Source organism: Gadus macrocephalus, chromosome 9, assembly GCF_031168955.1.
Source record: "Gadus macrocephalus chromosome 9, ASM3116895v1".
NCBI lineage: Eukaryota > Metazoa > Chordata > Actinopteri > Gadiformes > Gadidae > Gadus > Gadus macrocephalus.
Genome location: NC_082390.1, coordinates 22,521,614 through 22,534,981, shown reverse-complemented (window position 1 = coordinate 22,534,981; position 13,368 = coordinate 22,521,614). Strand labels below are relative to the sequence as shown.

General features: G+C 45.5%; 1 protein-coding gene and 1 long non-coding RNA gene across 13 annotated transcripts in view; both read right to left on the bottom strand.

Moving 5' to 3' along the window:
* Positions 1-13,368, bottom strand: part of LOC132464889 (uncharacterized) — a 147,943-nt gene that overhangs the window by 107,715 nt on the left and 26,860 nt on the right. The gene's annotated exons all lie outside the window — the stretch shown is intronic.
* The window catches only part of LOC132464872 (AP-3 complex subunit beta-2), a 61,451-nt gene that overhangs the window by 24,057 nt on the left and 24,026 nt on the right, over positions 1-13,368 (bottom strand). For 4 of the 12 annotated variants that reach the window (XM_060061506.1, XM_060061511.1, XM_060061508.1 and 1 more), the window contains exons 10-25: positions 13,275-13,329; positions 13,099-13,170; positions 12,502-12,564; positions 12,187-12,319; positions 11,511-11,620; positions 11,020-11,196; positions 10,422-10,608; positions 10,001-10,119; positions 8,664-8,723; positions 6,433-6,547; positions 5,773-5,953; positions 4,773-4,941; positions 3,739-3,826; positions 3,193-3,302; positions 617-845; positions 157-241 (exon numbers count right to left, since the gene is read on the bottom strand). In XM_060061506.1, coding sequence (XP_059917489.1) covers positions 157-241; positions 617-845; positions 3,193-3,302; positions 3,739-3,826; positions 4,773-4,941; positions 5,773-5,953; positions 6,433-6,547; positions 8,664-8,723; positions 10,001-10,119; positions 10,422-10,608; positions 11,020-11,196; positions 11,511-11,620; positions 12,187-12,319; positions 12,502-12,564; positions 13,099-13,170; positions 13,275-13,329 — 1,953 coding nt within the window. Of the gene's footprint in view, positions 1-156; positions 242-616; positions 846-3,192; positions 3,303-3,738; positions 3,827-4,772; positions 4,942-5,772; positions 5,954-6,432; positions 6,548-7,653; positions 7,693-8,663; positions 8,724-9,988; positions 10,120-10,421; positions 10,609-11,019; positions 11,197-11,510; positions 11,621-12,186; positions 12,320-12,501; positions 12,565-13,098; positions 13,171-13,274; positions 13,330-13,368 lie in introns of all 12 variants that reach the window. The other 8 variants (XM_060061512.1, XM_060061516.1, XM_060061517.1 and 5 more) reach the window with 4 other exon arrangements.

The following is a 13,368-nucleotide window of genomic DNA, read 5'->3' as shown; positions in this document are numbered from 1 at the left end:
ATGTATGGCGGTGCATATTCATGGGCCATTCTGCTGCTATAAAAGACAAGAATAACAGCCACCAAATGTCCCAAAAATGTAACGCTAACCCTAACCTCCTGTCAGTAACAGGACCTGTGTTAAGGGTCCATCGCTTACCAGTAGATTCACTCTTACCAGAGCTGCAGGTTGGCTGCCTGGGTGGAGTCACAGAAGTCGATGCCCATCACCACCGTAGCGCTCTCCCCTGCTGGCAGCACCTCTGTCAGCACAGAAGGAGAAGCTTCAATGCAACCACTGGCACTTTAGGTCGTATGCAGTTTTTGGTGACTATACCAACTCTTGTGTGACTATACTGGGACAAGAGTTAGGGTTACTTTTGGCATTCTGTACCGTGAAAGCTCTGTACTGTTTTTGTTTATTTTGGTTGTGCAGCAGCACCTATACTACTAATAGATATGTAGTAGTTCCTCCTGGACTTGGATAATAATGTCAATCAAGCCATTTGTTCCTCATCATTTAAAGAGGCAAGAAAATAATCTTCCTGTAAACCAAAGCCCTCTGCAAGCAGCTCCCCAAGGGCAGCACCACCTAGTGGCCGACCCCGGTACCACCGCCCAGGCCCCTCTGAACTGACCGATCTCGGGGAACTCCTTGACCCGCATGCCGGACTGCAGCTTGGCCTCCTCCAGGCGCAGGCTCTTGGCCTCGGTGGCGGCGCTGTTGGTGAACTGGATCTGCACGGCCACCATGTGGGGGTCAGGGAGAAACGGCTGGCGGCTGAAGCAGTACTCCACCAACAGACCCTCCCCTGTGATGCGGTGCAGCAGCTCGTAGCTCTTCAGTGAACCGGACGGAGAGATCGTCTGGAGGAGGGGGAAAGGGAGGGAGGGTGGCCATTTTTGTTGTCATTTGTAAGTTATTATTATAGAAATTGTCTGTGTTCAAATTGGCTCACTTGTGGCCTAAAATTGAACACTTCTGCGTCATGTGTATTGGTGGCAGTTTTACATCAAACAAGTATTTTACATTGACATTTTTCAGGGTGTTTTCGGGGACACCCTGCACTAGACTATGCTCCCTTGTTCTGCCGTGATTCCCAGTCCTAGTGTTCTCAGGACGGAGCACCTGGAACGAGGTGCGTCCCATGATTCATTGAAAGAAAGAGCGCTCGGACGTCTGAGCCCTCTAGGGAGGGAACGCTATCCGCCTCAGTAGCATGGGTTTAGTGGCAAGAGAGGGAGGGTCCTCCGGTCAAGGGATTTCCACTACAGTTACAAAGGTTGAGTGGTGAGAGGCCACAAAGAGGGAGGGACTTAGACCCATAAACGATATCCATGTCTGTTACATGTTTAGTTTATTGTTTTTCAGAGGTGTCAAGTAACGAAGTACAAATATTTCATTACATTACTTAAGCAGAAACTTTGGTATCTATACTTAACTGAGTTTATCTGAGTACGTAACTGACTACATTTTCCGCAATTATCTGTACTTTCTACTCCTTACAGTTTACAATAGCCTAACTCACGACCCTACCCAGCGCCTTGCGCATTTTGCACTCTCACTCACTTGCCTACACACACACCCTCACCTCCCACTCTTGTGAAGCGACCTTGAGTATCCTGAAAGGCGCTATATAAAATCTATTTTTATTATTATTATTATTGTTGCTTGTTACTCATTTCATTGGTTTCATTGGCTTGTTTTCATTCCGGTGTCGTGCCAATGTAGTTACCCCCGATAAGAATTGTATTCCGGCCGCAGGAGCGCGAATGCATCAAGTGCAGGCGGAAGTACACACTACGCTTCAAATTCACCCAAGGCTGATGTACCTCTAAATGTTGGTTATCAACAAGGTTGTAAAGTAGTAATTTACGGCACATCTGTCAAAATATATGTTTTTATTCTTCCTACGTGTTTAGGATCTTTCATTCATTCTTTCATTCATTTCATTCATTCATTGCACTGCAGCCGTACTGACAGCTGTCTACTGAAAACCACCTGATCATATTTTATTCCTGCAGGCTAATCCACACTTCAGTTGCAAAATCTGCAGATGTCCATACAAAATATCTTGAATAAATAACAATAATAGCATAATAGCATCATGGTAGGTCTAATGATGTAGGCCCCACACACCATATAGAGCCTTTCATTACCCTGCACAAATAAATACGAAAAATAGCCTAAATATGTATACCTTCCCTATAATGCTAACTGAATGAAGAATATACATGTTTCTTCTTTCCTAGCCAAAGTTATAAGGGGGGGCACACATTTTGTAAGACTGAACTTTCGACCTTCCAAAATATGTATCCCCTTTTTAGTCTACTAAAATGCGTTCATTTTCAATGAGCAAAAATGCTGAATGAGTTGCATTCCAAAATGTTCAACACTAACATAAGAATTATTTTTTTGGTGGTGGGGTAGTGCACTATAGGCCCCTGCGGCCTAAGCTTTTGCCCATAATGGATTTTTTCACATTACTTACATTACTTTTATACTTTAAGTAGTTTTGAAACCAGTACTTTTACACTTTTACTTGATTAAAAAGCTTGAGTTGATACTTGAACTTCTACAGAAGTCTTTTTAAACAAATCTGAATACTTTTGTCACCTCTGTTGTTTTGAGGAATACATCATCAAAAAGCTCCAAAAATATTCCCCTTGCTGTTGTTATAGCATATATAATATTCTCATCTCAGTCGTCTCACTCCGGGGACTGCTGACTTCTGATCGACAGCTGACTGACTGACTGCTGACCGACTGCTGAGTGACTGCTGTATGACTGCTGACTGTCTGCAGACCGAATGCTGAATGACTGCTGAATGACTGCTGACTGACTTCTGACCGACTGCTGACTGACTGACTGACTGACTGCTGACCGACTGCTGAGTGACTGCTGTATTACTGCTGACTGTCTGCTGAATGACTGATAACTGACTGCTGACTGACTGCTGACCGACTGCTGTCGGACTGACTGACTGCTGACCGACTGCTGTCTGACTGACTGCTGACCGACTGCTGACCGACTGCTGACTGACTGCTGTCCGACTGGTGACCGACTGCTGATGACTGCTGACCAATTGCTGACCGGCTGCTGACCAGCTGCTGACTGACTGCTGACAGCTCTCATGTGGAATGAGAGATGGTGGATAGCCCCAGCCTCTGGTCTAGATGTGCTAACATATCAGGAGCAGTTTGGGGATCTTACGGCAGGAGACAGCACGGTGTCGGTCAGAGATAGCCCCTCAAGGTCCGTCACCAGGCTGCTTGACAGGAAGTTACCCACGGGTGTCACCTGGGGGGAGGGGGTGGGCTCGACTAGGGGGAGGGAGCGGGGGCATGGGAGAGAAGGGGAGAAGGACAGAGGGGTGAGTTACATTGTTTAGTTAAAATGCTGCAGTCGTAACAAGGGGCTATCTGGTCGGTCTAGTTTACTTCTGATGTTTATACATGGTATGAGATTTAAAAGAAACGATAAAAATCAAAGTTTATGGACCAACAGCTAGCACAGCAAACATTCCCTTGTGACCGACCTTAGTATAGGTTGGTCACAAGTCATCCTAATCTACGTGTCATCTGCATGGTTACAGCACATTTCTTTACCAATCCGTTTACCTTGCTCAAATCAATACGTTAAGAATTCCCATGACTCGCTTCTGCACGGTGAGAATCAGTGGCGGTCTGAACACACACACACACACACATGCACACACACACAGACCAGACACAGCGCTGACTGGAACAAGTGACTTACAGTCGTCAAAGTCCAGGAGAGACATTTCCTTCTTCTCCTTCTTGCCCTCTTTCTTCACTGGTTTAGTGGGTGCTTTGGGCGGAGTTATCTGTGTGGACCAATCAAATGACATTCACAAGAAACATGAATGAACCCATCTTATTAGATTGTAACATATCTGCCCTATCTGCATGTCTGATTTATTTGACTGTGTAAATTAAAGAAAACCGATCCACCCTGAACTCAATCCACTCAGTCTGGAGACAAAGATGAGAAAATCTAAATCTGAACGAGGGATGACTGCAGCAAATGGAAATATATCAGCTAGTGGTACAATAAAGTATCATAACATTTCCAAAATTTAGTCTTTATTCTATGAAATGTATTAGGGATCCGATACAGCCGATACAGATTTTCTTGAGCCGATATTTGGAGCCGATATTTGGAAATCCAGAGTTCTCGCGAGAGCACAATTTGAATTTGCTAAGCGAGTCACTCTGGGAACAAGCAATATACTCGTGTATATTCTGGGCCTCCCCTGGCACAGAACATCAATCAATCACATCGATGTATCAATATAGGCGGGCCAAAAGCGTTGGTGTTTTACCGACCGGATACGGCAAGAGTCTTATCTATTGGTTAGCTCCACTGGTCTGGATACGTCACCCCTTGTATTCTTCTGATGGTGGTAGTGTTACCCAATGTGTGTTATCCAGTGATATTTTCAAATGTATGCTTGGTGCCGCCCCTCAAGTTGGGCTATTTTCATTACTCGTTGCCAGACCCTACAGCTTTCTAGATGTGGGTCTGGATTTCCAGGCAAAGCATCCCTCAATGTACATCATAAAAATGATACAATGATCATAACAAATGTTACAATGTCTCAATTTAAAAAAAATCAACATTTATTGAACTGTCTGTAAATCATGCCGGAAAAAACTTAAAAATCTGCGTAAAAAATGCAAATATTGGCAGATTATATTATCAATTATCGGCCGATATATCGGTCGATCACTAATGTGTATTAAAGACCTCATTATTCGTCATCCTCTGACCTTCTTTTTCTTTTTGACCTCTGCCTCGGACTCAGAATCCTCAGATTCTGAGTCCTGGCTGCTGTCTGACGGGCTGTCCTCGTCGTCGTCAGACTCCGACTCGGACACGTTCCTCGGCGGAGGTTTGCTAACTTTCCTCTTCTTCACTTCCTCTTCACTGCTTTGCTCACTTGGGGATGAAGAGACAAGACTCAGTAACGATGATACATACACTTTACAATGAGAGTAAACAAAGTGGCTAAAACAGGAAGGTACTATTGTACCATTGTTAAAAGCAATTAAGAAATGTTGCATTATGAACCCCAATTGCCAGAATCTGGATTCTAAATTCACAATTTGTCACCAAGAAAGCAACCTAGTGCCTTCTGTGAAATAATCTAAACTGTATAATTGATTGTATGAGGGCGCTCAAAAGAGTTCTTGATGTCAGCTCTGGACATCTACAAATGACATTATCAGTAGATCTTAGATGTTCAGTTACCAATTCCAGATTGGCTGCGCGCCAACTACATTCTCATCTCTGTGTCAATGCAGGCTTTCATAGATTATCTGCTATGCTCCGTTAACAGGAGAAGCACAGGCCAGCCGTCTGTCTGGGGCTACCTCTAAAGTCTGACAGATTGATCAAGGATGACCAAAATAACTGCCCATGGTGTGGACATTCTTATTTTATGTATTTCTCTATCAAAAAAGCAAATTGGATATCTGTTTAATAGCCACATTTTCATTCTTGCAAACGTCTTAGTGTCTTGCATTTTAATAGAAGATTCCCCCGCTCTGAGCGGGAAATGTCAACTATGTAAACTGTGTGTGTGTGTGTGTGTGTGTGTGTGTGTGTGTGTGTGTGTGTGTGTGTGTGTGTGTTTGTGCTTGCTAGAATACATGGTGTGCTTAACATGAAAGAAATCATGATGGTTTTCAGCGTACGAATCAGAATATATGATATTGAGGCCCTCTCTCTCAGGGGACCCCCATCAGAACATCTAAAGACATGTACTACCTTTCACTTTGCTGCACCGCTTCGATGGGTTCCTTCTTCTGGGTCTTCCTCTTCTTGGCTTCCTCCTCCTCCTCCTCCTCCTCCTCATCTGAGTCGGAGCGCTCCTCGCTCTCCTCGCTCTCTTCGCTCCCTGAGCCGCTCTGCTCGCTGCCGCTGGCCGAGCTGCTGGCAGAGTCCGACTCTGCAGATTGGTGGGAAAAAAGAGCAGGACGGTTCGCTTGGTTGAACGCTTGGCACATGCGTCTGCAAAATCACCCCCCCGAGAAGTTATAAACATTGCGGGTAGCCGGGAGGCGGGACTTCTGCACTTCAACACTGCCCACTGCAGTCTGACGTCACACTGTTACGGAAGTCTAGTGAGCGCAAACAAGCTGTTTCACACACTTATTGGGCGGCCTTCTCGGTGGGCGCAAATACTCCCCCTGGATCAGACTTAGATTTCTCTAGGTTAGCGGATGTAAAACATGCATACATACGTCATCTAACAGTCTAAAGCAAAGGGAAAAGTCGAAAAAGAATATCGCTTGAGATCCACCAAAAGGCTCGTGCTTTGTTCAGGTCAAGGTTTATCGTCTGCAGCAGTCAGTAATTGATCTCCAGGCTATCCCCTCTAAACAAACAGACAATCTAGACTGAGGTACACGTAAAATGTTGAGTTACCGCTGTCCGCAGACTCTGTCGGCCCCGACTCGCCCTCAGAGTCGGAGTAGAACGGCTTCTCCACCTTCTTCTCCTTCCTCTTCTCCCGGCTGCTGCACTTGGTCCACTCAGGCACCTAGCAACACAACAACAAACCACAACCACGACAACCACAGGCGTCACCAATCATTGGAGCTCGGTTGAACAAACCCTCTCAGACCAAAGCAAAGGTTGAAGGGCAGGAGTAAACATCAGCACGGCCATGAACGCCTCTGCCTGGCGGGATGATGCAGCCAAGTAATGCCAGCCATTCCAGTCTACAGTCGTCTCCAAATTAGGATACTGACCGTATCCATAGACTAAAGGTCCATTAAAGAGTATCATTGCAGTGACTGCTTTGCTTGGTTTGCTGCCATCTCCAGGTAATATTGTATCATCCATTGATAATCTGTATGAATGAACAGAGCTAAATGACTAAAATTATAATTTAAAAGTTAAAATTATGTCTCCTAACCCTATGTGGATGTAAACATTGTTATTTATTTGGTAATAGACAAGAGTTGTTATTTTTCATATATTTGAACAATACAGAAAACATGAATCTAGCGTAATTTTCCACTCATATTACCTTGAGATGCATTGGATGTTGCAGACAGCAGCAAATTCTCAAATGTAGTTTAGTGTGCGGTTACTCTTTAATGCCTGCGTAATTATCCCCCCCCCCCCGCCCCTTTAGGTTTCTTAACTAGATGCTAGAACCAGGAAATGCCTTCATGACCAGTTGCAGAAATGTTTTGGAATTGATTTGTTCAAAACATGGAACAGTTCCATTAGACGAAGTGATCTCTTTTGAGAACGATTATGTATGCTAATAAATATTATACATGCCATAACGTAGAACCAAACATATTATTTGTACTTTAAGTTCGAAGCATTGGTGGTGAATTTTTAAAGTGATATTGATATAAAATGTATCTAATTGTCCTTGTTATGTCTGAGACTCCCGTAATTCCCCCCAGTTTAAAAAGCTTTCTGATGGTAAAATGTTTCTGAAAAGAGTCACTTCAGTAATGGTAAAGACTGCAGAGAGGGGAGGTAAGCGTGCCGGTGGCTTAGGTTGGGCTAAGCAGAGTACAGCAACTATAGGTTACAAGGTGGGAAATCAAAAGACACTTGGGTTCTGGCGCTATGTGGACGGAGGCTCAGAGAGAAGGGCGTTAGATGATACACTGACTGACTCACACTCGTTAATTTTGTGACTCTTTCGAGCAGCGTAATAACCTGGCAGACGTGGAAAAAGAAAACAAAAGAATTGTAATAGGAGATTTCAAAGAAAAAATAAGGAGGGACATCTTGTTGAAAGCATAAGCATAGATAGAGGCACTGTCTGACTAGGTTGTGACTTGAGATGGGAGACATGGGAGTACAGTAAAGGACATTGCAGAGACACCTTTCCTGCCAACCCCAGAACCACTAAGGCGACCATGACCATCGATGTGAACCACTCCAATATAATGACCACAACGCTGACAACTGGATGTCTTTGTAAATGACTTCACAGGATGTTCTGTTTTAGAAATCAGAAATGGACAGTCACAATGGGAATGGAGAGTGGTGAATTAGTGGTTGACAGTTTTCTAATTTGTTAAAAAATCCAACCGCACACCAAACATTTGTAAAGTGCATGAAAACCTAGTTTTCATGGTACAGAATTCAGCCACATGGCAAACTGTATTAAGCACCTCAGTAGGCCCCTCCTGGCAATGGTGAGGAATAAGAAAACAAGATTGCCAATCCTTAATGACCTAAGTCCATGACTTACTCACGACCAACTCCATGTTATTTATAGCTGCATATTTTAAAATAAAATGTTTCCTTTATTTATTTTTTGTGAACTAGAAAATTTCTGATGCCTATACCAACTAATAGATCGTTTGTTGACCATGCGGCAAATAAGAATAGACAGCAAGTGAAGCTTCCACTTGGCAGTAAAAGCTGCTCATACTTGTTTACCTCAACATGGTATAATGAAGGGGGGAGGGAAAGGAGAGTTGAGAGTAGTCATTTATCAAAACCGAACCACAGCACTCCCACACAGAGTGAGAGAGAGAGGCAAAGAGAGAGAGAGAGAGAGAGAGAGAGAGAGAGAGAGAGAGAGAGAGAGAGAGAGAGAGAGAGAGAGAGAGAGAGAGAGAGAGAGAGAGAGAGAGAGAGAGAGAGAGAGAGAGAGAGAGAGTAGGGTCGGGGGGCACCTCTCGCCTGTCTCCCAGCAGGCCAATCCGGCCTTGCTCACTGGGATACACTTCCTCTAGCTGCAGAAGCATTGTCATGTACAGTGTGAGAGAGAGAGAGAGAGAGAGAGAGAGAGAGAGAGAGAGAGAGAGAGAGAGAGAGAGAGAGACAGAGGCAGAGGCAGAGATGGATGTCAGTGACTGTTAAAAGTCAGTGGGTGAGTCCTCCAGGAGTTCAGCAGGCAGGAGCGTATGCCTATTTGCTAATCATCTGCATCTATTAATTGGCAGCATCCCCTGCCAGAAAGCAATTAGAATTAGCACATGCATCCTTCTTCACTGTACACATGTGGTGTCATTGAGCAACGATCTGAATGACATATGACAGGTACACTTTGGACATGTTCAATGAGAAACCAAAAATTAGAAACGACATTGTTAACATGACAAGTGAAAGAGCCTTGAAGTGAGCACTGGACCCTTGGTGTGATTGGATACCAGCCGGACGACATGAGCAGTCAAAGGCTGGATCAGATGGCATAGTTTACATCATGTGACATCTTCAGCTATGAACCAATGGCACATGAGGGGGGGAGAGGATGGACCAATAGGAAGGGGTGCATTTTGTGGGGGTCATCCAGAAAACCCAGCAATTTTTTTGCCAGAAATGTCATCCATCTATACAACTATTACTCTATAATTGCTTTAAGGGAAGGTGCTTTTAAAGAGGGCCTGAACCAGCCATCCTGCCTGGTCTCTTCAGGGACCCATGTGCTATTGGGCCATAGGTGAAGCATCACCTGGGAATCGCAGAGGATGTTGCTACCGACAGGGACAGCTGCACAGCAGAGAGGGGCTGAGAAGGTTCTGGTCTTCAGTGTGCATTATATGACTGCTTTTATGGAAAGCTCTACTGTGTTCTGAGCTTCATGGTCAAAGCCTTTTGAACATTTAATATCAACCAGAGATCCCCCCACTGTGTTGATACTGTGAGTTTATTGAACTCTATCCCTTTGTTGATCTACATGATGGGGTGCAGGTAAAGGGGCTCAAGCAACACTCATGCTGATGTGACTGGTATGTGAATGAGAGATGACCACATGTCCCGTTGTACGAACGTCATATTGGAGTCAGTGCTATGAGACACCCATCCCCCACCCAGCAACCACCCCCGCTCTGAGGCACTGCCCTGTTTGGAGGGAGCAAGACCCCCTCGCTCCCCTCCACATCCTGGGGGTAGAGGTGGGAGTGGGCTGGCTCGGGAGACCCTCCATCCTACCACCACCACCACCACCAGCTGCTCTCATCTCGGGGTCTCTGTATGTTACTGTTCCCACTGCACGCACAGACTCCTTCACCTCCACGTTGCGCACGGAGGGGTCGGGGGCGTCCTGGGGCCAGTCGGGCAGCTCCTGGTAACCCCCCGCCTTGGTGTTAAGCAGGTGGGACAGGGAGCCAAGCTGGAAGTGGTCCCGGTCTGGCAGGGAACAAAGAACACATTAATCAACATAAAAACCTAAAGCCTTGAAGGGATCTAATGCTGGTGTGCTGACCATGTCGTCAAGGTTGCGCCTTGTCTCAACCCGAGTTTAATGATGACCTGCCGTCCTGTGCTATAACGTCATTCTCCATCTGTAACACTTTCCTGTCCATAAAGCCATACAGCCCAGAACAAAAACTGAAAACCATGAGACCAGGAAATGAAAAAATGATCCCATGTGGTTCACGATGACGTCCTTGGCATCCGGCACAAGGATGCCGTGTTGTGATGTTCCGCACCTTTGAAGGGAGACTCGAGGATGGGCGCCGGCTTCAGAGCCAGGATCAGCTTCTTGGCGTACTTGCTGAGCGCCCCGCACTTGTCCGTGGGCACTATGAGCTGGCGAATGAAGCGAGCCCGGTCCCGGATGTCGTAGTTCTGGTCGTATTTGGCCAGGTTCAGGACGTACTGAGTGAGCAGCTTGGTCTGTGACCGGAGGAGGGCAGGGGGAGGGGGAGAGAGAGGGCACGAGAGAGAGAGGCACGAAAGTGAGCATAGCCCTTTTGAGAATCAAGCAAATACTGTTGTTTTTTACGTGTGTATGCAGATAAAAGTAACTTAAAAAGGTTATTAACAATAAGCATCAAAAGTGCAATGACTCAAGAGCCACCTGACACAAAGTGTGAAGCATCATGGCACTGCAGAGCAAGGAGATGCTGCAAGTGGCTGTGTGGAGACCATTACACTAAAACAGCATTTTCAAGCTTTCATGGCTAATCTTCATGGGAAGTCATATTAGATATTTTTTCCGTTGCGGTACAATCAATAGACCATGGTGCCTGGGTCAATCTCACTCGTCCACTACCGAGACGATAACATGAGAGAAGTGGTTCCCACCTGCTTGGAGTTTGTAAGGTAGAGCTTGGCGGCCAAATTGATGATCTGCAGTTTGACAATGTCTTCCTCGTTGGTGAAGGTCTTGGCCATTTTCCTCAGAACGTCCGGGGCGATCTTGGGGACGTGTTCGCAGTATTCCCCGATGAGCCAGAGGATGCTAGCTCGCGCCATGGGCACCTGGGAACATAGGAGACAAACACTCAGTTCTGGATGGAGAACTACCTTTGTAGAAGCCACCATTGTTGTAGGCACCAGAAACCCCAAAGCTGAGGGTAACGCATACATGTTAAACTTCACTATTATCCGCAAACAAACTTTTCTTTTTTAAATCAGCACAAAAATTCTGAAACTTTCTTGTTAATATTCTGACTTTGTAACTACGCACTACGCATTTAGATGTCTTAAAAAAAATAGGAATTCTCTCCATTTCCTCTTATGGAAATGAAAATTAACCATCAATACATTTCCCATCCAAATATCCCACAATGCACCTGGATGTTGTCCGTCAGTTTGGCCATGTGCTTTATGATGTCGCTGTGTTTCTCGGGCTGCATCTGCAGCAGCTTCTTGATGACCACCACCGACTCGGCCACCACCAGCTCTGCAGAGAGAACAGCCCCGACACGGGGTGTGAGGACAACTAGCTGAGCCAACCCCTCAGTGTTCACCACCACGTACAATAATCTGTAATTATTCACTTTAGGCGTATGTCACTGTTTTAGTCATATAGGCACTGCTCAACACACAGAGATCTATTATTCTATCTAGAATCTATTTATTGCTTTGCATGTGAGAATATGTGGTTAATTTGTGTGAAGCACAGCATATATTATCTAAAGTATATATTATAACCCCCCCCCCCCCCCCCCCCGAGTAATAAACCAATGAAGAGGTCCAGCATACAGGAAGGTGGGCCGGATAGTGTAGTGTCTAGGTTAGTCGGCTCCCCTTACCCCTACCTGCTCCTTAATTAATTCAGAGTCCCTTTGGATAAAAGCTCAAGTGAAAGAGAAAAAGCCGGCTAGTGCGTTAACCACGAAGGCATTACACCTTCTAGCGGCAGGCCAGGTTCCATTACCACCTGGGATCTTGTGATGCATGTGTGGAAGAGAGGCAGGGAGGTTAAAACAGAGAGGGATACGGTGCAGGGAGGAGCTGGGTACGGACCGTCGCGGTTGGACAGCAGCTGCACCAGGCCATTGAGACAGGTGTCCCTCACCTCCCCAATGTGAGTGGCACAGCGACCGATTGCCTGGATCGTGGCCGCCACAAAGTCCTTGTCCATGCTTTTAATGTACGTCTGTTAACATAATTAATAAGTCCTCTCAATACGACACACAGGTACACAGACTGTCTGTTAACCAAACGATTATGGATACGCCGTGTACACGGTGGACGACTGCATCTCTGTCAGCGGCCCAGGACCGGAGAAATACATCGAGTGGGAATCCAAAAAGTGGAACGCCCAGACTCTCCCATCACCTGAAATTCTCTCAGGATGGTGGAGATGTTTGTCTCGCTGGCCAGGTTGGTCAGCACCTCCAGCTGTCAGACAAACAAACGGAGGAAACATGCCTTCTATAAATACACTTCTGTTTGCTAAATACAAATCTGTCCTAGATTTAAGGGAATGCCAGCTTTGAATATTGATCAAATCAAATCAAACTTTATTTATATAAAGCCTTTGACAGACAACCAATGAAGGGACTTCAGGACAGTACAGATGCACACAGATGTGTGCTCTCCTTCTGGTCTTGGTCAGTAGAACAATACTACTGCTGAAAGCTGCTGCTTTCTGTGTGATCTGTAGCCCTTTTATAGCTTTCTTAGGTAGAGGAGCATTACAGTAATCAAACCTGCTAGTAATAGAAGCATGCATAAGTCTCTCTTTGTTAAATGGTCAGTGGAATAATCTATTTAAAATCGAGTCAATATTGTAGCAGCTAGAGGCCAACCCAAGGTTAAAAACAGAGCAAAGTAACTGTAGGAGTCAGAACAAAAGTAGTTTTAGGTGTAGTGACTTTAACTGATAAGGACATAGGGGCGATTGTAGAATAACAGAAGAGGACAGATTAGAACCTTGAGGACTTTAATCTGGGTGGGGTCCGTGGAACGGATGTAGAAACTCTTCAGGTAAGGTTCAAACATCCCCTGAGGAACACAAAGCAACACACAGTGAGACTCTCTGTCAACACACTGTTACTACACCTGCTCTGGAGTCTTTCATATGGATTAACATCTTCACAGAAGCTCACCCTTCTCTTGATGGTCATAGTGGCCACATTCTGGAGGACCACATACTGGACTTCACTGTGAGAGAACAAGAGAGGGACGTAGTGGGAGAGAGGG